At 46.8% G+C, this 25,700-nt stretch overlaps 8 protein-coding genes across 8 annotated transcripts; 1 reads left to right on the top strand and 7 right to left on the bottom strand.

Moving 5' to 3' along the window:
• Nucleotides 1–120: 120 nt before the first annotated feature.
• GLAREA_00634 (Ankyrin repeat-containing protein) lies at nt 121–6,110 on the bottom strand (the record flags this gene model as incomplete). Its single annotated transcript, XM_008085392.1, has 9 exons — nt 121–303; nt 358–3,012; nt 3,060–3,110; nt 3,162–3,284; nt 3,341–3,479; nt 4,620–5,079; nt 5,127–5,648; nt 5,698–5,998; nt 6,078–6,110. 9 exons carry the CDS (start codon nt 6,108–6,110, stop codon nt 121–123), a joined length of 4,467 nt encoding a protein of 1,488 aa, XP_008083583.1.
• Nucleotides 6,111–6,421: 311 nt separating this feature from the next.
• On the top strand, nt 6,422–7,202 carry GLAREA_00633 (uncharacterized protein; the record flags this gene model as incomplete). The annotated part of the gene is made up of 2 exons (XM_008085391.1): nt 6,422–6,748; nt 6,801–7,202. 2 exons carry the CDS (start codon nt 6,422–6,424, stop codon nt 7,200–7,202), a joined length of 729 nt encoding a protein of 242 aa, XP_008083582.1.
• A 611-nt stretch (nt 7,203–7,813) lies between these two features.
• GLAREA_00632 (uncharacterized protein) lies at nt 7,814–10,675 on the bottom strand (the record flags this gene model as incomplete). The annotated part of the gene is made up of 1 exon (XM_008085390.1): nt 7,814–10,675. One exon carries the CDS (start codon nt 10,673–10,675, stop codon nt 7,814–7,816), a length of 2,862 nt encoding a protein of 953 aa, XP_008083581.1.
• Nucleotides 10,676–12,391: 1,716 nt separating this feature from the next.
• On the bottom strand, nt 12,392–13,972 carry GLAREA_00631 (uncharacterized protein; the record flags this gene model as incomplete). Its single annotated transcript, XM_008085389.1, has 1 exon — nt 12,392–13,972. The coding sequence occupies one exon, from the start codon at nt 13,970–13,972 to the stop codon at nt 12,392–12,394; it is 1,581 nt and encodes a 526-aa protein (XP_008083580.1).
• A 751-nt stretch (nt 13,973–14,723) lies between these two features.
• GLAREA_00630 (YgfY-like protein) lies at nt 14,724–15,794 on the bottom strand (the record flags this gene model as incomplete). The annotated part of the gene is made up of 3 exons (XM_008085388.1): nt 14,724–14,767; nt 14,821–15,300; nt 15,356–15,794. The coding sequence occupies 3 exons, from the start codon at nt 15,792–15,794 to the stop codon at nt 14,724–14,726; spliced, it is 963 nt and encodes a 320-aa protein (XP_008083579.1).
• A 621-nt stretch (nt 15,795–16,415) lies between these two features.
• On the bottom strand, nt 16,416–18,794 carry GLAREA_00629 (uncharacterized protein; the record flags this gene model as incomplete). Its single annotated transcript, XM_008085387.1, has 1 exon — nt 16,416–18,794. One exon carries the CDS (start codon nt 18,792–18,794, stop codon nt 16,416–16,418), a length of 2,379 nt encoding a protein of 792 aa, XP_008083578.1.
• A 1,532-nt stretch (nt 18,795–20,326) lies between these two features.
• Nucleotides 20,327–21,798, bottom strand: GLAREA_00628 (Six-hairpin glycosidase; the record flags this gene model as incomplete). Its single annotated transcript, XM_008085386.1, has 3 exons — nt 20,327–20,896; nt 20,951–21,527; nt 21,581–21,798. The coding sequence occupies 3 exons, from the start codon at nt 21,796–21,798 to the stop codon at nt 20,327–20,329; spliced, it is 1,365 nt and encodes a 454-aa protein (XP_008083577.1).
• A 1,527-nt stretch (nt 21,799–23,325) lies between these two features.
• GLAREA_00627 (uncharacterized protein) lies at nt 23,326–25,029 on the bottom strand (the record flags this gene model as incomplete). Its single annotated transcript, XM_008085385.1, has 1 exon — nt 23,326–25,029. One exon carries the CDS (start codon nt 25,027–25,029, stop codon nt 23,326–23,328), a length of 1,704 nt encoding a protein of 567 aa, XP_008083576.1.
• Between the last annotated feature and the right edge of the window lie 671 nt (nt 25,030–25,700).

Here is a 25,700-nt window from a genome sequence, read left to right as displayed (position 1 = left end):
CCCAAGGACGTAATGTTGCTTAACAATTCCAGGAGCGATTTGGAAGCACTCTATCTTTATGATACAGGATAATCATTCTTATTTTATTTTTTCTATATCTCTATTGAGAACATATAGCATTTACATGTCAATACTCTCATTGAAGCGTAGAACACCATTTGCTTTCAAGACCCCATCTATGCCTTCAGGTAGTTTGGGGAAGGGGTCGTGAATGTTACTCCGGTCCGGCGCCTCTGCCGTTTTATCTGCCACAAGTACCAGACCTTGTGCTTTGATTGCCTCGATCAATGCCGGCACCATAGTCTGTCACAACGTTAGCATTCATAAGCTAATAGCGAGAGAGGATATTGGGTTTACCAAGAGTCTCGAAACACATATCAAGCCCATGAAGTTATTATCCTGAGCAATCCGGACTGCTTCTTTGATAGATGTTGTTCTTCTCCCGCTACTCAATATGGCCGCCGACGTTTCTAGGATCTCGCCTTGTCTTCCTAGATCGTTGCACAAGAAGACGGGGTAATTGGGTTGCTTCCAATTAAGCGCGGTGCAGACTGTCGGATTATATGAACTGAAAACAATCGACCTCATGGTCTCCGGATCTCTTTCTCTAAGTGTTCGCGCATGATCAAAGACAACGTTGAGTATTACATCTCCGAACGTATTGATATTGACAGTTGGTCCGAGACGTAAGCTCTTCTCCTCTTCCACAGAGGGATACAAAACCTGGAGGTTGACATGCATTCCTTTGGGCAGTAAATTCAGAGCATCTCTGAGTGAAACGGCTGAGCCGGACAAGATCTGGTGAACCTCCTCAATGCTATCGACTGCTAGATTTGGAAGTGCTGATAGCTCTTCCGTCTTTCTTGCTCGACGCGAGCCAGCACTTACAAATTGATCATATGTCAGACGACTTACTGGAAAGTCAATATCCATATAATCGATTGTCCATCTTGGCCATAGAACAGGAACACCGTCGCAGGTATGTTGAACGAACAGTTGTACATAATAGCCAGACAAGCTCGACCCGGTGATAAATGCACTGGGGCGATGGTCGAACTGGCTTGTAGCCTTCCAGTAGGTCTCAAAATCGGTAATCTCGAGAGCCTTGCCTTGGAAAGGCTTGATAACATGGAAATTGAAATTTATTTGCCCGATGGCTCGTAAGCGTGGGTCGAAAAGAGGTAAACAACAGCGCCCTGAACTGCTCAATAACGCGCGGAAAGTGCTTGGCAATGCGACCGTTTTCGCAATGACTTTTGCACCATATGTAGGAAAGACATCGAAATCGATGGCAAAGGAATCTAGATTATCAATCTGAAAGGAAACAAGCCGGGTATCTTCCTGAAATGGGAGCAAAATATTCTTGGGTATTAAATCAGACAATTTTGAAGAAATCGTAAGACGAGCAGCAGGATACTTGCTGTCGTGGAAAAAGATTAATGGCTGCTCGCCATTTTCTTCGAAGCTGATTTGTATAAATGTTTTCGTGTCGAGGAAATTGTGGCCATATCGGCGTAATGGTATTATAGGAGGTGGAAGTTCGAGTTCAGGTATGCCATCTGCATCAATGCTCATCGGAACTGGCGCACTGCTTCCCATAGAGGAACCAAGCTGAGGAGGTTGCATGGAGCCTCGCGCGTTTCGAGTCTCAGTAATGATTGAGGATAGCAGTCTCATACATTCTAAATGTCCTTCCCAAGCAGCGTAATACATTGCCGATAGATCTTTCTCGTCTTGGATATTCGTTTTAGCACCGACTTCGAGAAGAGTCTTCATGCATGGGACGTTTCCTTCGCTTGCGGCATGGAAAAGTGGTGTCCATGAGTAGAGTTTATCAATCTGATCCAGATCTGCGCCATAACTTTTGAGTAAGAGGAGCAGTTGAGGCGTCTGGCCAGAGCGGGCAACCAGATGTTGTGGATATAAACCTTCCGCGTCCGGCAGTATGGCCGCGCCATGTTGGAGAAGCAGATCGACTATGGCCACAGATCCGTGTTCGCATGCCAAATTCAAAGGGACATGATCAGTTTCAGAGATGGGGTCCAGACGAGCAGATCGCTGTAACAGCCTTCCAGCACATTCAAGGTGTCCATGTATGATCGCGTGTATTAGGGGGGTGAAGTTGTCGTGGTCGATTAGATCAATAGTAGCAGGGTCGGCTGGGCCTCGCTTAGTCGAGGAAATGAAAGAGGGTGGAAGTAGCTTACCATTCAGAAGAGCTTCCATCATATCAATACGACCATGCATACACGCGTAATGCAGAGGCACTCGGCCATACACGTCTGTTCTACTCACGGCTACGCCTCGTGAGAGTCCGACCCCGAGGACGAAAGAGCTGCCATAAATAGTCGATTGATGAAGACAATTGCGTTCATTAATGTCATCCTCAGACTGTACATCCACAAGATTAGTATCCAAAAGCAGTTGTAAGGATGGCTCGGGTGCTTCGTTAATCGCAGCGAGGAAAGTTCTCGTTACTCGCTCGAGTAGTGCAACATCTCGGGGGCCGTTAGGGTCCGCCGCGCTTTTCAATCGCAAAAGTAGGTCTTTCAAAGCTTCCAAATTTCCGGAGATGACGGTTTCCAAAAGTAGAGTATCCGCATCGCCTTCATCGGTACCTAGCAGGTGCTGACTACTGACAATATGGTCTGGGCTTCTATCGAAACTAATATGGTCGCCCTCGGCCCATGCTCCAAGCTCTTGAAGACTAGTCGTTGCCTGATCTGATAATTCGCTGATGACAGTCGCATTGAAGAAAGGCTGTACCTCAACAGCTCGAGACAGATAGAGTTCTTTGGTTTTGGACTTGGAGGTCTTATCCCACTTCTTCAGGATTTTCGAAAAGGCTGTGCCATTTATTTCGACGAACTGCTGTAGCTTGTTGAGATCATTCCCAAATTGTTGGAACCCCTCTTCTAGTGTTGTGAACTTGGCGGACCGCTGAGAAGTTTTACTACTGCGAGACTGCAAGACCTTCTTTTTGTCTAGCAGTGTTTTCAGGCGTATTTTGAGCTGCATGTGGTCAATACACAATGAAAAATCGTGTTAGTATAACTTACCTCTGCCTCTTTCTGCAAATAAAACGCATTTACTTTCTCGAGTTCGCGCTCCTGTTTATTCATCTCAGTATGGATTTATCTCCTAGCGACGTAGAAACAGACCAGTTGAAAGAAAAATGTAGCTTTGTTAGCTTGTAGAGCTGCCTGGGAATCTACCACTCCTGCGGTTCGGTGAAGATCGTTCAGTGCGTGCAGTGTGGGTGTTGCCGAGAGCTTCTTTATGAGCTGTGAATACCAATGTATCAGCACACATGGTCAAGTGTTTGGTCAATAGGCTGGACCATGCCCTTGGAGGTATTGCTTTTTCGTGCAACCCGAGAATCGGTTAGACGGACCTTCTTCAATGCCTTGTAGTTGACAAAACTCGCCGCATATTCGGGGACTTCAAGTTGCCTCTTTTGAATCTGCTTGCCAAACTTCCTGTAAACGCACACTTGTCAGTGAAAGCTTCACCACTATCAGCTGTGACAGCCGAGGATCCGTAGAGGTATATCTAATGGGAATGGAATGCTTGAGACGTACATAATGCGGTGCGAAGACCTGCCAAACCCGTAGCGGGGTCACGGTTGGCTGAGGAACTTGTGAAGGAGATGAGGTTATATTAAGAATTGGGGAGAAGAAGCTTCCGTCACATGCAGAGTCTCATAGCTGCAGATCGTCTAAATGATAAGGTCTGGCGTGAGCAACTAGCTACTCATATGTGAAGTTGACAAAGGTTTAGCTAAATGACGTCGAGCAGCGAGTCTCTACCTAGGTATTGTCGAGGGGAAGTAGATTCGGGAGCGCAAGAGAAGTACCAACTGCAACGACAGCGCGAGATGCAGGACCTAGTCGCACGTGCGTCTCGAATGAGTGGTTGAGGGGAGCCAACGAGGTTGAAGAGAAGAGTGAAGGGACCGAAACGATCGACGGAATTCCACCTGTACTTTTGACACCGAGGTGATGGGATAGCCAGCTCCTAGTTCCCGGAGCTAGAAGCTTCGAAAGCTGGGTCGTGCTTATGCGCTGACTGGGTAATTGTATATGTTTGCCGGAGGATTTTGAGGTCACGATAGTTCCTAGTTTTGCTATCAAAAGGTTATCTATCTTTCAGAGTCTCAATTAGGACTAGTGAGGGGTAATATATGCAGTCGAAGTATGCAAGCTCATCAGTGACAGCAAATTGTGAAGAGCCGGCATCAGACATTGTACAACGTGAACCAGGGTGCGACCAGCTTGCTACGAAACGACTGAGATATCATTGATCGAGGCTATGAAGCTTCCCGGCTGTGTTGACAATGCTCCCAAAAACATTTGTTTTTAATTCGTTATGAGCCAATCAATGCGCCCACGTTTTTTGTGCGAGGCTGAATTCAGATGCAAGGCTGTGGAGAGCTACCTAGTGGAAGGCGGGGTGACGGGCCATGGTGGAGAACACACATTTCATTTGGCCGGACCATCGTCGAAAATCAATCACCATAAAATTGGGTTGGAATGTCACTGTCAGAAGTCAAAGATGGGATATCGTGACGCTGAAACCCAGTTTTGCAACACTAGGTATCCTCCAGAGCACCTTATGACTTTCCAGTCAACTTCTCCTCTGCAATCTTGTCTTTCGTCCCCACCGTCTGAGCGGGTTCTGGCTTGCGCTCAGGCTCCCCAATGTTATCCTGCATAGCTTCGGCAGCAGCCTTCTTCAACCTTTCTGCATCGTCCATCTTGATCTCCTTGCCCCCAACCCGATCCTTACTCTCTTTCTCGTCTTCACTATCACCGAGACTGAATGGGTCGTTGTCCGCCTCACCCATGGGGCTAGGCTCCACCGCAGACAGTGGCTGCCATTTACTTTGTTTCCCGGCATTGGCTGGCATAAATGTCTCTTTGGCAGGTCCCAGTTTTGGCGATGTCCTGTATATATCCATGTCTTCTATGGGCCGACTGTTAAAGGATACGTTACGGCCACCGGCGGGTTTCGGTGGAGCTGGTGTTGGTTTGAAGAGATCTGGATTTGCCAAAGGACGTGTGGATCGTCGAGCAGCACCTATACGAGTCAGAATGTATCACAAGATACTGGCACTCGATACTTACTGCCATCATCATTCAGTTGGATACCGCCGAAATCATCCCCAAGTACGTGAGGGTCGGCATCGTAGCGGTTGTAATCACCACTTTGTCGACCATCTCCACTCCTACGAGTTCGATAACCTGCATTCCCAGCACCATATCTCGGCTGACTGGACGAAGACCCCTCGTCATCATCCTCCACACCATCTATTTTCTTCTTCAAGTTCGTGAGCCATCCATTAACAGTATTTTGTGTCTCAAGAAATCCTTTTTTGAGGTTCTCCTTGATAATTGGCAAATCATCGTCTAGGAAGCTGTGTTCCTCTTCTCGCGTTTGAGCTGGCTTGGTATCGTTCATATAGTTCCCACGAGGGTTTCCTCTGCTGCTCACCCGTGGAGCATATGAACCCGAACCCCCATAGTGTTCTGCTAGTTGGCGCGCGTATTGTTCATCGGCATCCATCTGCGTCTGGGCGCGGTTCGATGGTCGAGGTGGTTGGGGTGGGGCAACTTCTTCCTGGACGACAGCATCAGGATCAGTCATTTCTGGGAGATTTAGTATATAGTATTTTAATATTCCAAGGTATAAAGTTACCTAGCAGAGCATTGAACGCAGGCTCAACGCGCCCACCACTAGCTCTAAGGACGGCTTTCACAACAGCAGCATCAATACTGGGAAACGCTTCTTTCAAGGTGTTTTCAGCCTGCTGTTGAGGACTCAGTGGACGTGGAGGTTTCGCAGGAGGGGCCTCGGCATCTTCGACAGTTGCTGGCTTTCCTACTTTGGCCGTGGGCGGGTTATCATTGAAGAGAATGCCGGATTCTTGCACATCGTCGTCATCCATCTCTAAAGGTCGAACGGTCGTAGGCGATTCAGCACCAGTCGTTGGGCTTTTCTAGAATGAAGAGTGTTATCAGTAAAGCTCGAGGTCAAGAATGCGGCGCATGAGTTTATGGTTGGGACTGTGAACTTACTGGGTTGTCCGTGATTTTGGAAGGCGAGGACATAATGGGTTGGCTTTGAATAGTACCAACCAGATTTGATGATATGTGAAAAGACTGGGAAGTTTTTGGTGGTTTTGGTATCGATGCCTGGAGCGACTTGATTGCTCTTGTCGACGAGTTCAGGGAGCTTCTGACGACGCATTAACGGCGCCACCTCGGCCCAGCCGTTTATGTTCCAGATTTCGGAGAATATTCGATCCATGCTCCGAGTGACGTCCGATTCGGAACAGCCCCCAGCACATAATAATTGTAACAATCACCAGCGAGGTACATGCGGGATCTCACGCTGGAATCAAGCACATCGGTTAACCAAAATGCCGCTCATCGACCCCGTCACGATGTCCTCTACCACTGCCTCGCCCAAGGCTTCTTCGCCAATTGAAGTCCTGCCCAAAGACATCTCACGAATAGTCTCACAAGCTCACCCAGCTCTCCTACTAGCAGCTTATTACATGCGATTCCCATCATTCGTAGTCGACCCTGTATCAACACTGCTCAGTTCACTGCTACCACTAGCAGTAATCCAAATCGGCTACACGGTCATTTGTCTTCCTCCGGCAGGAACAAGTACAAAGGCTACGAAAAAACCAAAGCCTGGAGCGAGTAAAAAGGGACTTGAAACACCTACCTCAGGGCCATTGGTAAATCACCGCCCCAGAATACCCAAAATTGCAGAATCTGACATTTATACAGACAGCATTCATCGCGCTGACTCTCACAATTCTTTCATCCCCCATTCTTTTCGCGATCCAGATCCTCTTCGGCGCACCCCTGACCACGCATCTCCCCCACACAATCCTCTCCTCCTTACACATCGCGCTTCTCACTATCTTCCCACTCGTATACGTGCACGGAACCGATGCAGGGAAATGGCGGGAGATAGCTTCATTCTATAGCCCCATTGACGAGGTGTTTGGCGGCGCTGTTGGATGTCTGTTAGGAGCTTGGATGGGCGCCGTGCCAATCCCATTAGATTGGGATAGGGAATGGCAAAAGTGGCCGGTTACGATTGTAACAGGTGCTTATATGGGATATGTTGCGGGTATATTGGTTGGAGCTTGGCTACTAAAGGGGAAGAGGATCGAGCTCGATTAATTTATCTTACTAGTATAGAATAAAGTCGCTCGAAGTTTTTTAGATTGACGTCCGTTGATAGTCATGAGACTGACTTGACTTGTAATGGGAGCCATTTGTCGTGATTTCGAGTTGAAAAGCTCAAGTGGCTGACCGAACTCAAAGTGACTTTTAAATAAATACCAGAATACCTTCAGGATTGCAGCTTTAAATCTAAACCAGCAAGCGCTTGCTTCTACACGCAGAATTAGGAACACCATATTTCTAATCGGCTGTAATAAGACAAGCATCAAACCTCTCACATCGAGAAGAAATACGTTGGCCCTTGTTAGCTGTTAGGTCCGTTGGTTTGTCTGGCTTTGTGAAATCGACTCATTGAATGAAGGCCGCTACGAGTCTTCAAATGATCACTGATAATCTCGCTGAAAATAAGTAACACGGTATGTTAAGATTATAATTTAGATCTAGTCCGACATATACCAGAATCTAGTCCCACTATTATTTTCATGATATGCATAATTTTACATCCTCGTCGCCTTGCATCTATTTGTAAACTCGTTTTCTTTACTCGCTTATAACCAATTCAAACCTGCCTATACCAAGAAGAGTAACCAAGAACGATAGCCAAGAGGCTAATAGTCCTCCCAGTGGGAGTTCCAAGGCTGATTAGTCAACTTGACATTCTCACCGTGCTTGTAATTAGAACTTAGCTCCTCCTGATCAACACCACAATGCATGTCCCCGTCTCTGCCAGCGAACCACCCGAGACCGTACGTCTTTCCAATCTTCCCCAGCCTCTTAACCATTTCGTCATTGTTCATCTTCTCTGTGTCCACAAAATCGTAAAGCATTTTTGATTGATGAATATATGCTAGGACTGAGGAAATGGTATTTGGCTGGCGAGGTAGAAAGGGCTGGCGACGGCGCATGTAGACACATGTAGCGACCAGACAGAGAAATGATAAAATTGCGAGAGCGAGGCCAAAGGAGATCCAGAAGGAGAGAAATGTTTCTTCTCCTCCGTTGATATTACCACCCAAGCCCTTATTATCGTCATCATCCTCACCGTCGCGAGAGAGTAAGCTAGCAAGTAAGGATCGTTTGTCGGGCTTGGGCTTAGCGAAATCAGTTCCGCTCACATTGCCGAAACTGGAGGCACAAATAGTAAGAATCTCGGCCAGCACAGAACCTAGACCAACCAGGAAAACCAGGAAGTGCCCATTGAGTAACGCTCTAATTGGCATGTAGCCAAACGCCATGGCGGTGTAATCTAGAGTCAAGACCTTGGGCGACGCGTGCCGTTTGGATAAAATGTAAAAAGGCTCCATCATCCTGACGTCTGTTTCCAATGTCCCCCAAGCCAACTTTATTGCGACTGCGATTACAGTCAGAAGCCAAGGCGCCTTCTCGGTAACCTTGTTAACTTCGCTTTGAAACAAAAATATCGGCATTACAACCATAAATAGCATCATACCGATGATGAATGGTATGCCTGCAAAAAGTCGAAGCATAAACGGATGCGGGTTTGAGTCTGTCTTTTTCTTCTGGTCATATTTGTCTGCTTCTTCTCGGGTCAAGACATTGTCAGAATCTGGGGCAAGCGAAGAATTGCGTAACGTGTATCGATGCTTCTTGAGCCTGTCGTGAATTGCGTCTGGAGTGGCAGTGTCCATGTCCTTAAAATCGTTCAAGATATGACTCTTGTTTGCCATGGCGGCAATACCTGCAATGCCTTTGACATCTGCAACGAGTCCCGACCGCCGCTTCTCTAGTTGCCACAAGAGGATGGAACCAAAGATAGCAATGACCATCAGAAGTGCACTTAGAAAGCGCGACCATACAGCATCAATATGAATGGTCTTGTCGCCATGAGGGTTTTCCTTCCTCGTTTTGCGATCAGGCTTCAGGATGACAGATGCAGACTGTAGGGTTGGAATAGCAGATACCGCAATCAACGTCGCAACAGACGACACGGCCACTGCATAATGCTTATACCTTAGCGCTCTAATAGGGCGGAGGAAGTTGAAAAAAGTGATGTAGTCGACGTTCAAAGATTCAGCCGCAAGAGCTCCATCTTCCTTCGAAAGTTGGTAGAATGCTTCTAGTCGTTTAACCTCAAAATCAGTAATCTGCCATAAAATGCCAAATGTTACTGCAATCATTGTTGGCATGTATTTAAAACAAAAGTAGTCCCACGTCGAGAGACTTTTGGCATCTTTAAAGGTATACAGTGGCGTCGTAGCCGAGCGTTGATATAAGAATTCCTGGACAGCAGCTAACCCGACTGAAATGGCTATCAAGGCCGAAAGATACGGCCATCTCATAGAGAAAGGTTTCCAATTGGCTTGAGGATGATAAACTTCGGTTTTTGTGGGTAAAGTCGTCCTTCGCCTGGCCCATCCCGATCCTGTTACAGTGTCGAACGTCGCACTCCGTGTAGTGCTAGACCCTTCCATAGAACTCAGATCCATACCGACATAATTCTCGTCATCCTCTTTGGGCTCCGTTTCCAAGATCACCTCAATGACCTTTCCACTTTTGTTTGCTTCTATCTGAGCCAGGTTTCGGAGCGTAGGAGCTCGTCCAATGCGAGCGGACCCAAGCGTGAATCTCCGGACGAGCGAAGGGGTGGTAGGAGTAGGAGGGGCCTTCGCAAGGAGATCAGTGCTTGTCAGCGTTTCATCAGGTGTCCATCCAGCCCCCAAACCACCCGTCAGTTGCCCATCTTTCTCTTTCTGATTGATTGCCTTCCATTCAGCCTCATTCTTAGGGTTCATTGGTCCAGTTAAAGAGGTTAGATCCACCGAAACCCCACCAACATCATCGGTTTCGTCTTCGGCCACCGTGGAATACCTAGTCTTGTGAGGAACAAAAGACATTGGCACCGCATTTTGCAACAACCCCATATCAATTTCTTCAGTCTCTGGAATCGAACCATGTCTCCCTGAGAGTAAAGAGCCCCTCCTAATGGCCGTATATTTCTTGGACGGTGTTCTGCCCACCAAAGATGACCGCCTCGAGGTGTCGGCGGAGGCCACGGGAGAGTAGGAAGGCGAAGAGTTCGAACTCCGAAAGGTCGGAAAACCTTTGGGAGATGATGAAGCAGGTGAGCCCACGCGAAGAAGATCCGGCAGGGTAGACACTCCACGGCTGATGCTCGAAGTACTTGACGGTCTTGGTATGCCAGACCCTTCAACATCCGAAAGCTGCACATGACTGATATCGCTCTGTTCGCTGTTCGGATGTGAGTGACCAAAGTCCGGCGATGGTAGAGACACCACCGAAGCTTGCCGGCTTAAGGTGTCAGTACTAGACATCGTACTAATCGCCGAAATCGAGGAGAACTTGTGATTGAGAGCCGGCCGGTCAGACATTGCGCTCACAGCCGACACAGAGGAGATTTTATGGTTCAGTCCATGAGGTGTATGATCGTTTCCGTAGTTGGAGGGGTATCCCCATGGTGGTAGGCCATCCCCACCCCCATATTGGGCCATGCCCTCCTTAGATCTCCTGGTAGGAAGGTCGCAACCAAATGGACATTCGAACAGGCAGTTTGTCGTAGGGTAGCAGAGCGTTTGCGCAAAATGAAGGAATCGATCGCTTCAGTAACGCAGACCTGAGGAGAGTCAGTTTTTAAGCTAAAAAGGAGTGCAAAAGGAATTACAACGGCCTGAGTTACTTCACATACCAGTACCGACTAAACTTATCGAGATGAGATGAGATTGATTGATCGCCGTCCTCCGGGAAGCGACAGAAGAATCCTGCCTGGGAGAAATTCTGTATTCCTCTTGGTGACCCAGCTTCTGGGATAGCTCGCTGTCTTGCGTTCTGCTGCGATTGCAACGTCTTGTACTACCGACCGTTTCGTAGGGCTAGATGGTGACCGTTAAAGCTTGCGAACGTATCCGTGAGAGCTCCTAAGGTGTAATGAAACACAGAATCGCGAGAAGGTTCTCCCCTCAAGGCTGGAACCATGACATGTAGAGCCCTTCAGTCGGGACTCGTGCTCCATGCTGTGCTGTGCCAAACAGGTTGATGGGTGCAGGCTGCACTGGTTCGGGCTGGGGCTGAAGGGCCAAGACCCTGCCGAAAACTGCCCCCATTCGCGATACCTCACCAATCATGTCGTCCATTACTGATGTCAAGTTGAAGGATGGTGGAGGCTGTTCGCACATTTATGCAGCCCATGGCAACGTGGGAAACCCATGCGGGTTTGATGCTCGATTGCGAAATCGACAACAATGGATTAAAGATGGTGAGAAGTGTTTCTGAGAGGGGAGAAGGAGCCAAAAGAAGAGGCCCAGATTTCACGGCTCGCGAAAGGTTGGAAGGACGGTTGGTCCACAGGGCTGATTTGGGTTGACGTTAGTCCAGTTCCAGTATTTTGTACAGTACAGAGTGACAGGCTTTAAGTCGCCCCTAGCTTCAATGCGGGTACCTTAATTCCACGCGACAGCAGAAGCTACAGGGAGCTCATGGTCGCATCTTTCTCGACTAAAAATAGATGGTGTGCTATCAACTCCAACTTCATATATTAACAGCAGTGGCAACCAGAGGGTGCTTGTTAATAGACTTTAATATTAAACTGTAAGTAAGTAGCAGATTTATCAGGAGGGAGGTGATTAACAGAGGCAGGTGATGGGGACATAGGATCATGGAGATTCTCCTTTCTTGTTTACTACCCCACTGAGGCTCGGCGCTGTGCATACGAAGTAAAGATTCAGGGTGACAGCCCTCTTCTCGCTCGCTGCGAGGTCAACTTCACAGGACTATTGTGATTGCGATGAACTGACACCACTCACATTAGATCAAGAAATACATAGCAGAGAATATCAGTCCGTGTGGATTAAGATAACGGCGACCTTTAGGGGGGTTGACAACTTGAAAATGATTGGGTTGGACTGGCTGATTGATTGAATTGCTGCTGAAAGAGACCCAACATCTACAGCAACATAAGCCAACGAGTGTTTATGTTCTGTTCTCACATGCAATTGATTGGATAGTAGTGCAAGGATGAGGGCTCATCTGCTCTTCTTAACAAGTCTCTACGCACAAGTAACAAGGGAAATGCCACAAATCAATGTCACAGAACGATCGAGTTGTAGGCAGGTTTAAGTAGTATTAAATTATTATTATCCTCCTCCTATCTCACAAGATATATTACACCTAGTCAACTATCATATAAACCCGTAACCTACACACTTACACACCTAAACAAGCAATCCTTCCTCCCTTAGGCCACTACAGTCACCACCAGCAGCCATGATAGCTCGCGCGGCTGCTTGACTTAATTTCCTTCTCTTCTCCATTGCTTCCTTCTCCCTTCTCGCCTTCGTTTTACTACTTCCGCTTGGCGCGACGCCAGTCAAGATCTTCTTACTATCTTCTGGAGTATAGTTCACAAACTCCCCTAACGTGATGGTGTTGCTTTTCGCACTCCCAGGTGTTCGGGGCCACGAAGATTTCTTCTCCGCCTTGAGGTTGCCAGATTTTCGCTTCTTGATGTGAGGGGATGTTGGGGACATTGATGATCGGTGGGAGGACTTCCTTGGAGAAGTCTGTGGAGAGTGGTGATGGCGAGGAGTAATGTCATGATATCCTCGTTGAATGCGGGAGTTTTCGGAGTGAAATGAACCATATGTACTTGGCGTTTGGATCATAAGTCCGTTTCCCATCATATTAGATGGATTGCACCTAGCCATAAGCCCATGGTGCCTGTAGTTTTCCTTATATTGGACGTCATTTTGTAATTGCATTGCTAAGGTCTTTGTAGCTAGCTGAGGATTGGTATGATACCCTGAAGGCAGTGGATGGGCCAGAGGAGCTTTAGCGGCATGAGACCACCATACTGGAGGCTGGATCTCGCTGCTGAAAAGCGTTGGGTCGGCAGAAGATATCATCGGTGTCGGCTTCGGTGGGGATGACCAGAAGGCTGCTGAGCTATGGATTTCAGGTGTAATAGGGAGGTTATTTTCGCTCGCTTTGCGAGAGTGATTAACACACAGTTCTGGTGTGTCTATGGGTGTTCCAAGTCTGAAAGATGGAGACGGTGTGTCAGCCTCTAATCGATCCTGCCCAACATCTTGTATGGAAGCTTTCGTATCGATGGATAGCGTTGATGGATTTTCTTCGAAATCAAATTTAAATTTCAGAGCGTCGAGCTGGAGTTTATTTTCAAGAGAGTCGACCTCGGTCTGACTGTGATTTGAGTGACGATACGCCTTGTTGGCAAAGCTCTGTTTCCTGATAGGACTTCTGAGTGTCCTTTCGAGATTTCCGCTTGCTTTCTTTAATGTTTGTGATAAAGACTCGACTATACGAGTCTTTCTTCGTGCATTGACAGCGACGGATGGATGTGGTGTAGACGGAAGAGAAGATTGGGCGAAGGTTTGATGGTGAGGAGATTCTAAGTGGATTCCTTCTAGGGCAAGGAGTTCGCTATCCGAAATGGCAGCTCTTCCAGTGAGTTCCGAATAGAGACCATTCTCATTGTGTAATGAGGTTGCTGTGAAATCAGCTGCCCACACGTTGCTGTCCCAAGGCGATTGCTCACCAGTGAGTCGGGCATCTTCTTCGTGCGAACTAAGCGAGGTCTCTCCAGAGTTGCTTTGGCTAAAAGCCCTGTCGATAAGTTGTGAGTCTGGAACCAAGGAGTACTCCTGATTCGCACTATGACTCAAACTAAACGTGAGAAATTCATCGAAGAACTCGTTGTCGAGATTGTCATAGCTCGGCCCGAACATGTCGGTGGCTTTGTTGCTGTGGTAAGAAGCAACTGCAGAGAAAGACATTGTGAGGTAATGTTGACTCTGACAAGAGGCGAAAGTCTGAGAATATGTGACAAGTGAGGTGCAAAGACGGCAAGAATACCGGGAGGCTTGATGCTAGCCAACTGTTTTGACAAATTATGCACGTTGCTATGTGAGAAACAAACATGCAAAACATCCCAAGCGGGGATACTTATGCAAGAGATCAGCTGCATAGAATATACCCCAGCCCTCGGATTTACTCAGACATTATTGGCACAATAGTAGCTCAAGAATGTGGTGGCTTGCAGTCTAGGACCCCCCCCATCAGTAGCAGTTCACACACGTGATCCTGATAAAAAGGCCCCTAGACACGCGAAGCATTCTCAGCCCCGCCATCTTATTTTGGCGTAGGTAATGGCCATATGATACGTGGTTGGGTCTAGGAATTCTTCACATTCCTCACGATGGCGGGTTGGCAACGGCATTCCTGAATAGCTCCATGTGAGACACACCCTCAGATAACCGGGGATCTCCACCACTAGAGCAAGAAAGCTTACTGTAATGTCATTGTGAAGTTCGTAACACAAAGAACGGTTTTAGCAGTACACGACAAAGAAATATTTGGGGTTAATTTGACCTTGCAGAATAGACCCAACGACGCCAAGATTAATGCATATAATGAATGATTTTCTGACGCGAGGGCTTGCGCTGAAATTCAGTTCCTGTAAGTTTTCGTCATTACTACAATAAGTTTTGTTCATATGAACATGTTATACAACGGCGTGTCCCGAACTCATGGTCTGTCAGTCTCAAAGACTGGTGGCATGAAAGCCATTCCTTTGATAAATCGTTAGCAGGCACACAGTTTTAATTCTTTGAGGAAGACTTACCACCACCTCCCGTTCCTTTCATGCTCTGCTCTGCTCCATCAACACCTACATCCGTTCCCTCGAGTACGCCACCAGCAGATCGTGAGATGACATGGCGTCGTAACATACCCAGAATCTCACTATTCTTCCACCTTGCTGGTACGGGCCGATATGCAGGTTTGAATGTACCGACCGTTTGTGCCCATTCTCCACTCCTTGGCTTGCCTTGACGCCACTCATCAGTCTCCAACTTTGGACCATTCTTGTCAATTCCCCGTGCGTTCAGCGTAGCGCCTTCAGGTCCACCTCCGGCACCTTCCGCAGTTTCTCTCGAGGTTGGCGACGGCTCCTGTGTTGCCCAGTAGTATATATCCCAGTCATTCTCATCCAAAAACAGATCGAATTGTGCCATCTGAGCTACAGTCATGTCTCGTAAATGTGCCTCTGCGAATGTAGACATTAGGAGATCGCTTTCCAGAGTACCTCTCTTACGACTTTGATCTATGCGACCATATGTTAGCATATTCCAAGCTATGTAATACAGAAGAAAACAAACATAGCAATCTAGCTCTCATGGTATTTGCATCCTCGCCCGTTCTTCGTAGAGGTTCAACCTTAAACTTGGCTCCTTCCATTTCTCCTACTCCAATCTCGCCATCAGTTTGACTACCACTTTCACCGATTTTCATATCTGCATTCTCGCCCGATTCTGGTTCTCCTTTTTGTGTGCCGCCAGTCATACGTTCTGTGTTCTCCGGTACGGAATCTTTAGGGACGAAATCGCCATCAACAGAGGTTATCAGCTCCGGGGGCGCCTTCTGTTTGCCCACCGACGGCATCTCATTTGCAATTGTTGAGTTGGTGTTTGTCATATGTGGATTGAGTGGCTTTTCGGTCTGTATTTTGCGATGCTCTTCGGTTCCTTCGTGCTGTTGCGCGTTTCCAGGGCCAGCCATGCGGCGCGCGGTCATGGAAATTGGGCGTCTGAAGGCCATTGAAGGCCTTACAGCGCGAAAGACTGACCTTACTGAAGACATTGTATAGTGTGTATGTTTTTTGCTGACAAGGGATCGAACAAAACAATAATGTTTTTACTTGTACAGTTCGAAGTTCTACCGAGGTCAGCTTGGGGTTCGGTAACGTCATCGACTTTTTTAATTTATCACGTGATGACTTCTTCGGGCAATTTAGACTAGAATTGAAATTCCTAGAAGATTGGAATAATGCAAGCCACTTATTACAACATTATTCAGACTTTGTTTCATCATATTACTACTTCACTACATCCTCCGGCGAGAATATCATGACAGATTAACTTGTCCTCAACAGATTTCCTGAGACACAATAATAAGCGAGGTGCCCCTTAACCTCTCTCCCCCAATGCACTTCAAAAGGGTCGCAAAGTGGTAGGGCAAAGCCATGTTATGAAAAAGCGAAATTCTGTATTTCTGACATGCTTTCCAAATTTTGCTTTTCGCTAAAGACCTACGCTTCTTCCCCAATTACTTGTTCAGCTAGACGTTAACCTGCCGTTGGCGTCTCGAAATACTAGATTTTCTGCAAATGCATTAGATCTACATAACTTTATCATTTTGTACATTGAACACGTAGCACCATTAATCCGACGATGAAAAGGCTGTTGCGCGTCCAGAATCGAAAGACTCTTGAATGCGTTCTCCTATGCACGAATCCGAAATTCCGTTGTCAGAAGATGTCGATCTCGTGAAAACAACCCGCTTTTTCGATCTTGGATAGACAGTAGAATCCTGACCAATGCTGCTAGATCCTCTTTGTGGATTATTAGAGGGTGTCTGTTCCGTTGCCTGAGTTGGCGACCTCGATGAACCAAAGTACGCACTAGAACGATTCATAATATGCGAATTCCTGATTGAGCGCTTATCTTGTTCAGATATTTTAAGCCCGAGATCCAATTCAGCCGCACCAGTATCATATGATCCGTCGCGTACGATTTGTGATCTGAAATCAGAAACCGATGGATGACGTCTCGGGTATAATTGTGAGCAATTGTTCTCGTCCATCTCGGCTAAGCTCTCGACAAAGGAAGATGAGTTGCCACTTCCTCGTAAACCTCTTCGCGGTGTCCCAGTAGCTCGTAACGAATCAGGTCCTAAATTTCTTTTCGCAAAAATATCAACTTGCTCACTATCACTTCCGAACACTATTCTCTTCCAGATCTCATCACCAGGGTTCTCCTCGATCACCTCGGGACCGAAAGGGTCCCCCACTCTGATATCAAACGATTCAGGAACATCTTTAACAACCCCGACCACATCTTCATAAGTACGCGCTATGTCTCTTACTGGCGGAGTTGCGTCGACATGCAGTGATCGGTTTGTCGAGTCTTCCGAGTGGTGACATGTTTTGTCAATTGAGGGAGATTTCGTCGACTCGGGCGCTGCTTGAGAGTTTGTACTTTCTGAATCCCCAATAGGCGATGGCATTTTGAACTTCATGGCAAGTAACGGTGATGATAAAAGAGAACTATCAGCGGTTGGATCGTTCGGTTGAGCCAAATTCTCATCAGAACCTGCACCTTCAGACAAATCATCCACGAGGCCATGGCCAAAATCTTCATCTTCATACGCATCTTCAACTTCAGAAGGATTCATTTGGTCGGTTTCGTTTCGGGAAAAGTCGTCTTGATCTGTTGAGTGGCTGGTACTAGGCGTCGCCTCGTCGCGGACTAACGCATTCGTCGGTGCAGCACTTACTCCCGGGCTGATATTTCTATGATATTCTCCTTGTGTGTATTCAGATATCGCGTCGCCGCGACCTAAGGAGGCATTAGCAGGGAGAACTGACTCCATCCACGTCTGCCATGCTTCATTCTCTAGCCATTGAGAAGGTGAAACAACAGGCCGCGACTTTCCCACATGAGCTATCAGGCTCTCTGTTATGTTTGAAGAGGCACTTCGCAGTAATGAAGATACTTTGCTGCTCTGGGGCATTGGATGCTGCAAGGAGGCCGATGAGGAACTAAATCTGGGTCCCTGAACGTTGGGAATATTCTGCATATTTTTGTCGTCCTGGCTTGCATTTGAGTGGCTATGGGAGCCCAAAGCTTGCGATCCTCTTCCTTGATAATCAAGAAGCATAATATCAGAAGAAGACTTCGATGGCGGCCTGAGCGAGAATTGTCTCCCGGAACTACGACTAGCTTTCTTGCTGGGTAAGGAGCTTGAGCTAATGCCAGGTGGAATGATCCTACCTCCAATTGATATTTTGACATCTGATTGGCCCGGGTTCCGTGGTGTTGCGTGTTCTATTTGATCTTGCGAGACTGGTGGTGGGCGATGAATTCCAACCGCAGGAGAAGGGGGATGTGGTCTTAGGCTTTTGTTGTACCGTGCTCGATGACCGTCGGTCACTCTTCTCCTTCTGCCAATCTCCTCATGATTCTTGGAAGCAACAAAATCAAGTTGTGGTGGTCGTTGAAATCCAATGCTGACCCAGTCGCCTTTTCGCAAAATCCTCCGCCGTTTGTCTGAAAACGACTCGTCCACCAAATCTGTTTCGCTTTGAGATGCAGCAGAAGAACTTATGTGACGTTCCCGCTTGATAGGCTGGCGATCTGGTGTTGTGGCGTAGATATTTTCATCCTGCGCTCGAGGGTGAACTGATGAATGCAATGCAGCTGGATCCTGGCGTTCGCGATCATTTGACTCCCGTTGCAAATTCTTCGATGGACGATGTTGATTTGTGTGGGTGTTCTGCTTCAGGTGGGGAGTTTTGCGCACATCGACATTCTGATCCTCCTTTGAATAACTCCCTCTGGCTTCGAGGCTGCGAGGATGCGAGCCGTCATGGACATCATGGAGCTGACGGATACGGTCCAGGTTAGGTTGCTTCGGAGAGATTCTTCTTTTTCCTAAGAGAAGATTCTGCTTGACTTTTGCAAAGTGCTGCTCCTGCTTCCGCTTTAGAGAGCTCCCAGCGTTCGAGTGCCTATGCAAACGGCCGCCTGTCCAGTTCATCTTTGGAAAGACGGTGGTTAGGTTTAGCGACCGTGAAAATTCATACGCATGCTGAAGTATGTATATTATGGATGTTGATCAATGCCATAGAAGAAATATGGAATGAGAAAAGATATTCGAACGCGTCGCACGCATGTTGTGTTGAGAAACAAGAGGTGACTACCAGGCGTGGAAAAACCTGAGATGATTTTCTGTCGACGTGTAGACACCACAAAGCTATGCTCACGTGGTACCTACCACAATGTAAAACAGAGTAACAGTTTCGAGTCTGTCTTCTTAAGATGTAACAATTATAAATTAGATCTAAGATGATGACATCAAAGAAGCTATTCTGCGCTCGGCCACCGGCATGTAAAGTAGTATATTTCAGTCAAGAACGTATCCAAGGTTCTTAGAACCAGCAGCATCATGTAAAGATGATTACCTACCTACTCCGTTTTACACAAACATCAAATAGTATAATTTCTGGTACTGATCTTGTACAGACTGGCACCCGTATCTTGCACCAATGCAAGTGATGTAGCCTGCACGATTTTGGAAGATCTGTACTCGAAGCCTAGAAGTTGAACATGTGAGTCCCAGTGAGACAATTACGCAACAAGTGGTAGTACAAACTCGTGAGCAACCTTGGTATTTTCTTTTCCATGTTGACCGCATCGATCGAGCAGATGAAACAATAAGTCTTTGATTTTGGTAAGAAGGAAGGTTGCGCAGTCAATGGCAGCAAGGTAGCTCAACACCGACCGATATTTACCCGCCAGCCCCTCAACCCCACCACAAGCGAGCCCACATTGCTGCGTACTTTATATAATCAAATAGCAAAATGTGCTTCAAATCAACCTAATCGGTGGTGTGGTGGTAAGTCCTCCAAACCAACAACAACGATTAGCACAGCTGAGCTGACTTTCATTCTAGTAATGGTAGCACGTGACGTTGTGGTGTTCCTCTCTCGGATCAACATGCTGACCCGTTTCAATCTGGGTTCGATTCCCAGCACCGCCAGAGAGGATTCCTGGATTGAAGATGAAGATGGTTCGATCCCATCGCATTGACAAATTTTTTGCCTTTTTTTTGCTTCAGACTCTGGTTCGATCATATTTGTGTTGTTTTATTGGTGATCTTGGGGGGACGCCCGATCATAATGAGATAAATTCTTAACTATCAAGGTAGCCTAGGTTTTTATTACCTTCTTATATCGAGACAGTGACAGTTTTGTCTAAGTGTTTAAAACATTAACTCTCAGTTAAGAGTAGTCGTATGACCTGAATTTTCAAACGAATAGGCACTTGGTAGAGTGTACAAAGAGAAATGCCTAATGTACTCTACAGTTAAGTTCCAGGGGTTTAGTAAAGCACTGTAAGGTCCTATAGTTTCCATTACTTTACAATATCCTAGTGTCTAAAGTTCATCCAAGCCTCATTGAATGATGCATGTAATTCCGCCTTCGGAAGTGAAGCCAATAGATCCATACATGAATCCAACAAATGTAAGAAGAACTCCCCAACACCAAACGGAAACATACCCAAAAAATATCAATCAGAAAGTAACATCGTGGTACTGCCCCCTATTACACCTAGTAATACCAACGCCGTCAGAATACCGGCTCCAACTCTATCCGCATTCGTTACTCGTTTAACACCGGTCAAATGGTCCCCATCAGTCAACCCGGTGCCAGCATTCACATCTCCCTTGCTCGTTCCTGTGCCCAGGACTTCACTTTTCCAAGCTGGAGCTGCGTCTACGAGATTGCTCTGTATGATTTCCATCACGGCCATCTGCTCTCCAACGCCGACGCTGCCATCATGAACAGGTCCCTCTGTCCACCTTAACCCACAAGCTGTTCCGGTGGATCCTCCTGAGCATGTGGAAGCAGCTGCAACGGCCGATGCTTTAAATTCGCGAGTGATGTTGTCGTGGGTATATGGAACGAGTTTCGCGGTTGCCGCCAGCCAGCGGGAGTAATACGCTTTGAAAGATCGCTGATCTACGTTGCATGTCCCCGCAGGTTCACAGCCTTCGTGCAATACGTCGTTGATGAAGAACTTCTTTCCCGCGCCTATTAGACCATCCACTCGTTCTCTCCAAATCGTGCTACCGTTTGTCTATCGACTGTTAGTATGTTTTTGTTAGAGTGCTGAGCAAGAAGCCAGGCTTACATGATTATACATTGCGGCAGCCCCGAGCAGGAAAACGCCGCTGTTGTAGGTCCATGTGTTACCATCCATCTCGGTACAATTGTCAGTATTATGCGCTCCGTCTACGATCCAGTATGTATCATGCTTGATGAGGTTGATATCCCACATCCAATTCCAGGTCTTGATTGCCTCATCTGCATAGGTTGTGTTGCCCGTGTACAAGGCCAACCTCGCTGCCAGAGCAAAGTAGCATCCGTTTGAGATACTGTTCTTGTAGTTGAAACCGGTGTTGAATGGGAAAATCTGCCATCTCAGTCCACCGCCACACGAAGGGTCCCATCTAGGCACTTGCGTATTATATACTGCTTGAGCGAGGGCGAGCCATCCAGGTCCTGTGGGAGGATCTGGAAATCCTGTCTCTGCTGCCGTCATTGCTGCCAAACCCCAAAATCCCTGATCGTCGTTTCCTAGCGTTTTTGACTGATTGATGGGCATAAAATCGAACTCTGGTCCTGCTTGGTGTAGCATTCCTTGCTCGACATTGGCGTTGTACGTTGTATCTCCAGTATAATACCAGTAATTAATTAGTGATCCGAACCTGATCATCCGGTGTTAAAATCATGTTCATCTCACTTCCTAAATAAGACCTACATTGCTCCGCACTCCCACCAAAAATATGGATCTGGCAAGTTCCCAGGTACATCTCCCGTCTCGTTTCCTGTGTAATACTGCATCATATCCCATGCTGCTCGACCTGCCGCTTGCTTTATTGACTCTGGATCCTCAATATCTAATGTGATGGCCGCATTTGCAATTTGGCCGGCAAACGTGCAAATGGTCGCCGAGTAGGCAAGGGAAGAAAGTCTCATTGCGTCAGATTGATGTGACTGCGTCTGAGTGAAGGAAATATGAGAAAAATTACTGATATCACCAAGGTGTATATCGTGGAAATGCAGCGAGTGAATATTTCGATACAGTAGCGACCGTGACTCTAGTCATACAACTCGAGTAAACAATGGTAACATCAAAGAATATCAGAAGGAAGAGAAAATGCAGACGTGCCGTGGTGGTTGCTCATGAAACGTGAATTGCCAAGCCAGGAGAGAAGAGCACTGCCATAATCCCAAGTGCCTCCAAGACAAACTCCAAGAGACCAATTGGTGTCATCTTGGCGATACAAAGACATTGGCATCACTCGGCTTCGTCTCAAGACCTAACAACTGGCACTACACACGCGCCGGCACGTTCGGTAGCGAGCATTTGTGAGTTTCGTACCGTGCCGCCGTCCGGACTCGTAATTGTTGGTGTGTTTTTGTCCAACTTAGACTTTCTTGGGACATGACATCGCCAAGTAGGTGGGGAAACAACAAGTTCAATTTTCCGCAGCTGCGCTTGCATCTCTTGGTTCATTCCGGAGAATAATGAGCAAGGAGTCGATACGCAATCAAAAATATAGAAATGATCGTGAAAAGAGAGATTGGGGCGAGTACTGGACTTGTCGACTTGTCACTCCATGAAAATGGACATGCAGCCATCATATCGATACCAAGAAGCGCGCCTCGCCATCACAGCTTGTGAATCATTCAGGATCGCTCAAGGAAACAAATAGGAGCCGCATTCACTTGAGTCTGTCGCATGCTGATTTTGTTTCTTGTTTGTGTGGATGCAGGAGGATGATGAGGGGATGAGACAACAAATATCTTGGAAGGCTAACCTAAATGATCCTCAAGATCACGGGATACAGAGCAATCCCTGCATCTAGACAACACACAGCATGACCGTATACCTGTTTCCAGTATTCTTAGATTACGATATACTTCAAGGCTCTAAAGTTTCCCACTATATGTTGATACATGTTTAGCAAAGTTGACGTTATCTGTTATTAGAATTGAAGTCAGATGTCACATGACTTACCTCCCTTTTGCAAGAAAAATTATTTTCTATTCCCTAGTTAAGTCTGTTTCATTTATTACGATTAGTGTTTAAATCAAGTCGTTATAGTACAATACATTACTAATAAACACCTACTATTTCAAAGCAAGCGAACTCCATATTTGCAATTAAATATTTTTATTCATAAGTTCATCGCTCATTATTACATATCAAACCCTCCATCCTATATTACGCCGCCATCTCAGCATTCCCTATCCTCCCATAACCATGCCCTCAACTCCCCCAAAACCAACGCATGAAATCCCTTCTAAAATCATCGCTAGAAATACATTGCTCATAAATATAACTTGCTCCAGTCTATCGTGTGAACATCCAACAATCTCTTTTTTTTGGTTTGGGAATGATTGCTGACGTGAAGAAATCCTCCGTTCTAACTTTTAAATGACGAACGTACTTTTGCCAGTGAAATGCATCATGTGAAGTGATGAATGGTGATGTATCGCCTATGATTCTGGTTGATTTGGTGCAGGTGATTCTGCATTGGATACTGGATTTTTGTCTTGCGTTTTCTCCGCTTTGTCCATTTCATCCTCTTTTTCCTCTTTCTTTGCAATCTCCATTCTCAGTAACCCCCCAGACGTCCTCTCCCTCAACCCTCTCACAGCATTCCCAAGTTGTCTGTCACTGCCGATCACGAAGTCCAGACCTTCGACTACCCAGACCAACTCCTCTTCGTTTTCGCTCTCAATTAGTCCGCCCTCCTTTAACTCATTCTTCAAAGAGTTCCACCTCAAATCTTTAATGTTTATACCCACGTCTCCCGTTGCCTCAGCTTGCTTTTCGGGATCGAGAAGAGAGAGTAGGGAGATAACATCTCCAAGTCTAGGTTTATGGCGGACAGTTATCAAGAGTTGGGAGTTCTTGAGGAGATGTGTCGCTGTAGTTGCTTGGGGTGGGGGAGTCTTTGTCTTTGGGACCTTAGGAACTTTGGGAGCTTTGGGTACTCTAGGTTTTCGCGTTGTCGGTTGTTTCGAAGGTTTGGCGGGCTTTTCAGACTTGGGAGGACGACCACGAGGCTTTTTGGGTACTTTAGATGCCTTTTCGGGAGGTGGTGTTGTCGTTGGAGTTTGAGACGCTTGCATTGAGTTGGCCAACGGCGGAGTGGCAGAGCGGGTAGCTCCAGATGTTTTATCTCTCGTTTCGGAATCCATAACTTGTTCGATGTTTTGCCTGTTTGCTTCGTCGGAAAGAGCAGTCTGATCGAGAGGGGCAGTGGTATTGGTATCAGATGTGGGAGGAAGACTGGTAGCTGGCAATGGTTCAATCTCATCGTCTTCGTCACCCATCTGAATAGTAAAAGGAACCGTCTTAGCTCTCTTGGCAGGTGGTAGAACGTTGTCATCGGTTGGCTCGTCGCTATCAGTGGCCTCCTCGACATAGGACTTGGAGACGGCAGCGGCTCGGGGCTTGTACTTCCTCTTCACGGCCACAGTTGGCTTCTCCCTCAGAAAGCCCTTCTTCCCACCTCTAAGGACTATCATTTTCTTTCTCTGCAGTTTATCCTGCAACCCCTCCCCAGATTTCCTCATCCAAAGCGCAACATGCCTGACCCATCCCCGAATTGCAAAATCAAACCACCACGGCGGGATGCCCTGTTTGTTTAGAATCTTTCCGAATTGTCGCTTCACCGTACACTCAATCCCATGAAACTTGATAGTTGTCGCAAATTGACTGAAGGGTCTACAAAATAGACCGTCTTCAAAAAGATGATCCGCTATCAGCTCTTCGATTGCATCGAGTTCTAGGTCGGAAAGATTGAAGCCGATACGAAACAGTTTCAGGTTCCACTGTGTATGACCCCTGGGTTCACCTTTCCCGTCTTTACGATTTTCATAGAATGCCAGGTTCGCATCCGGATGAAGATTCGGACCTAGTCGTTCTTTTGCGTTGGCTCGTTCCGCTAAGGCAGCAGCAACTGCTTCATCGGCATCTTTTCCAGCGTCTTCAGCCATTACACGATAGTAGCCAAGAGAGCGAAGAGGCGAGGGTTGACGTCGTTGATTTGGCCGAGGTGTGTTTAAATATCGAAGACGATCGTCATTTATTTGGAGATAGCGACGAAATTCGAGGTCTTCTTCTTGGTCTGGGAGGTGAAAGTATGGAACTGTCCATGGATTGGACTTTTGGTTACCTGCACTTGGGGACATACCCTAGTCATGAGTGTTGGTTTGGAGGAGTAACTGTACTGTGATGGTCTAACACTTTGATGCTCAACTCGCCGAGCACCCAAAGAATGTGAGGATGACGAGGTAGCTAGGGGTGATGTGCAGAGATGAAGTGATGGAGATTTGTGCGATGGTTGGAACAAAAGCATTTGTGGAAATGATCTGTTCCTGATATTCAAAAGAAGGTGTTTATAACAACGAAGAAAGAGCTGTGAAATGATTGTGATGAGATGGTGTTGATAAAAGATGTTTGTGGGTAAAAGTTGATGAGGAAGAGAAGAGAGCTGAGGTTTATATACTATCTCTGAGTGGGGCTGATTTGACGCCAGATTAGAAAGAGCTGGAAATGAATCGACTTCAAGTCTGATGATAGTTGGGACGAGAACATAATATGACGTGCCACCCGCAATTCCAAAGGTGAAGGTACGGCTTGACAAGAACAATGGAAATCCACTTATGAACCGTAAGAAGTCCTCGAAGGATGTGGTTTTGGTATAAACATGTCAGGGTGCTATTCATGGTTAGCAAGCTAATCTGAATATTGCTAGGATGATATAGGTCTCTCGGAGAGACCGATTATCAGAACCAGGTGAGGTTTCACTAATCTCAAATTGAGCGGACTTGCGCAGCGGATGGTATGGAAAATCTTAGCA

Source organism: Glarea lozoyensis (genome assembly GCF_000409485.1).
Source record: "Glarea lozoyensis ATCC 20868 chromosome Unknown GLAREA3, whole genome shotgun sequence".
Taxonomy (NCBI): Eukaryota; Fungi; Ascomycota; class Leotiomycetes; order Helotiales; family Helotiaceae; genus Glarea; species Glarea lozoyensis.
The sequence above is the reverse complement of the archived record's forward strand: the minus strand, read 5'-3'. Positions and strand labels throughout refer to the sequence as shown.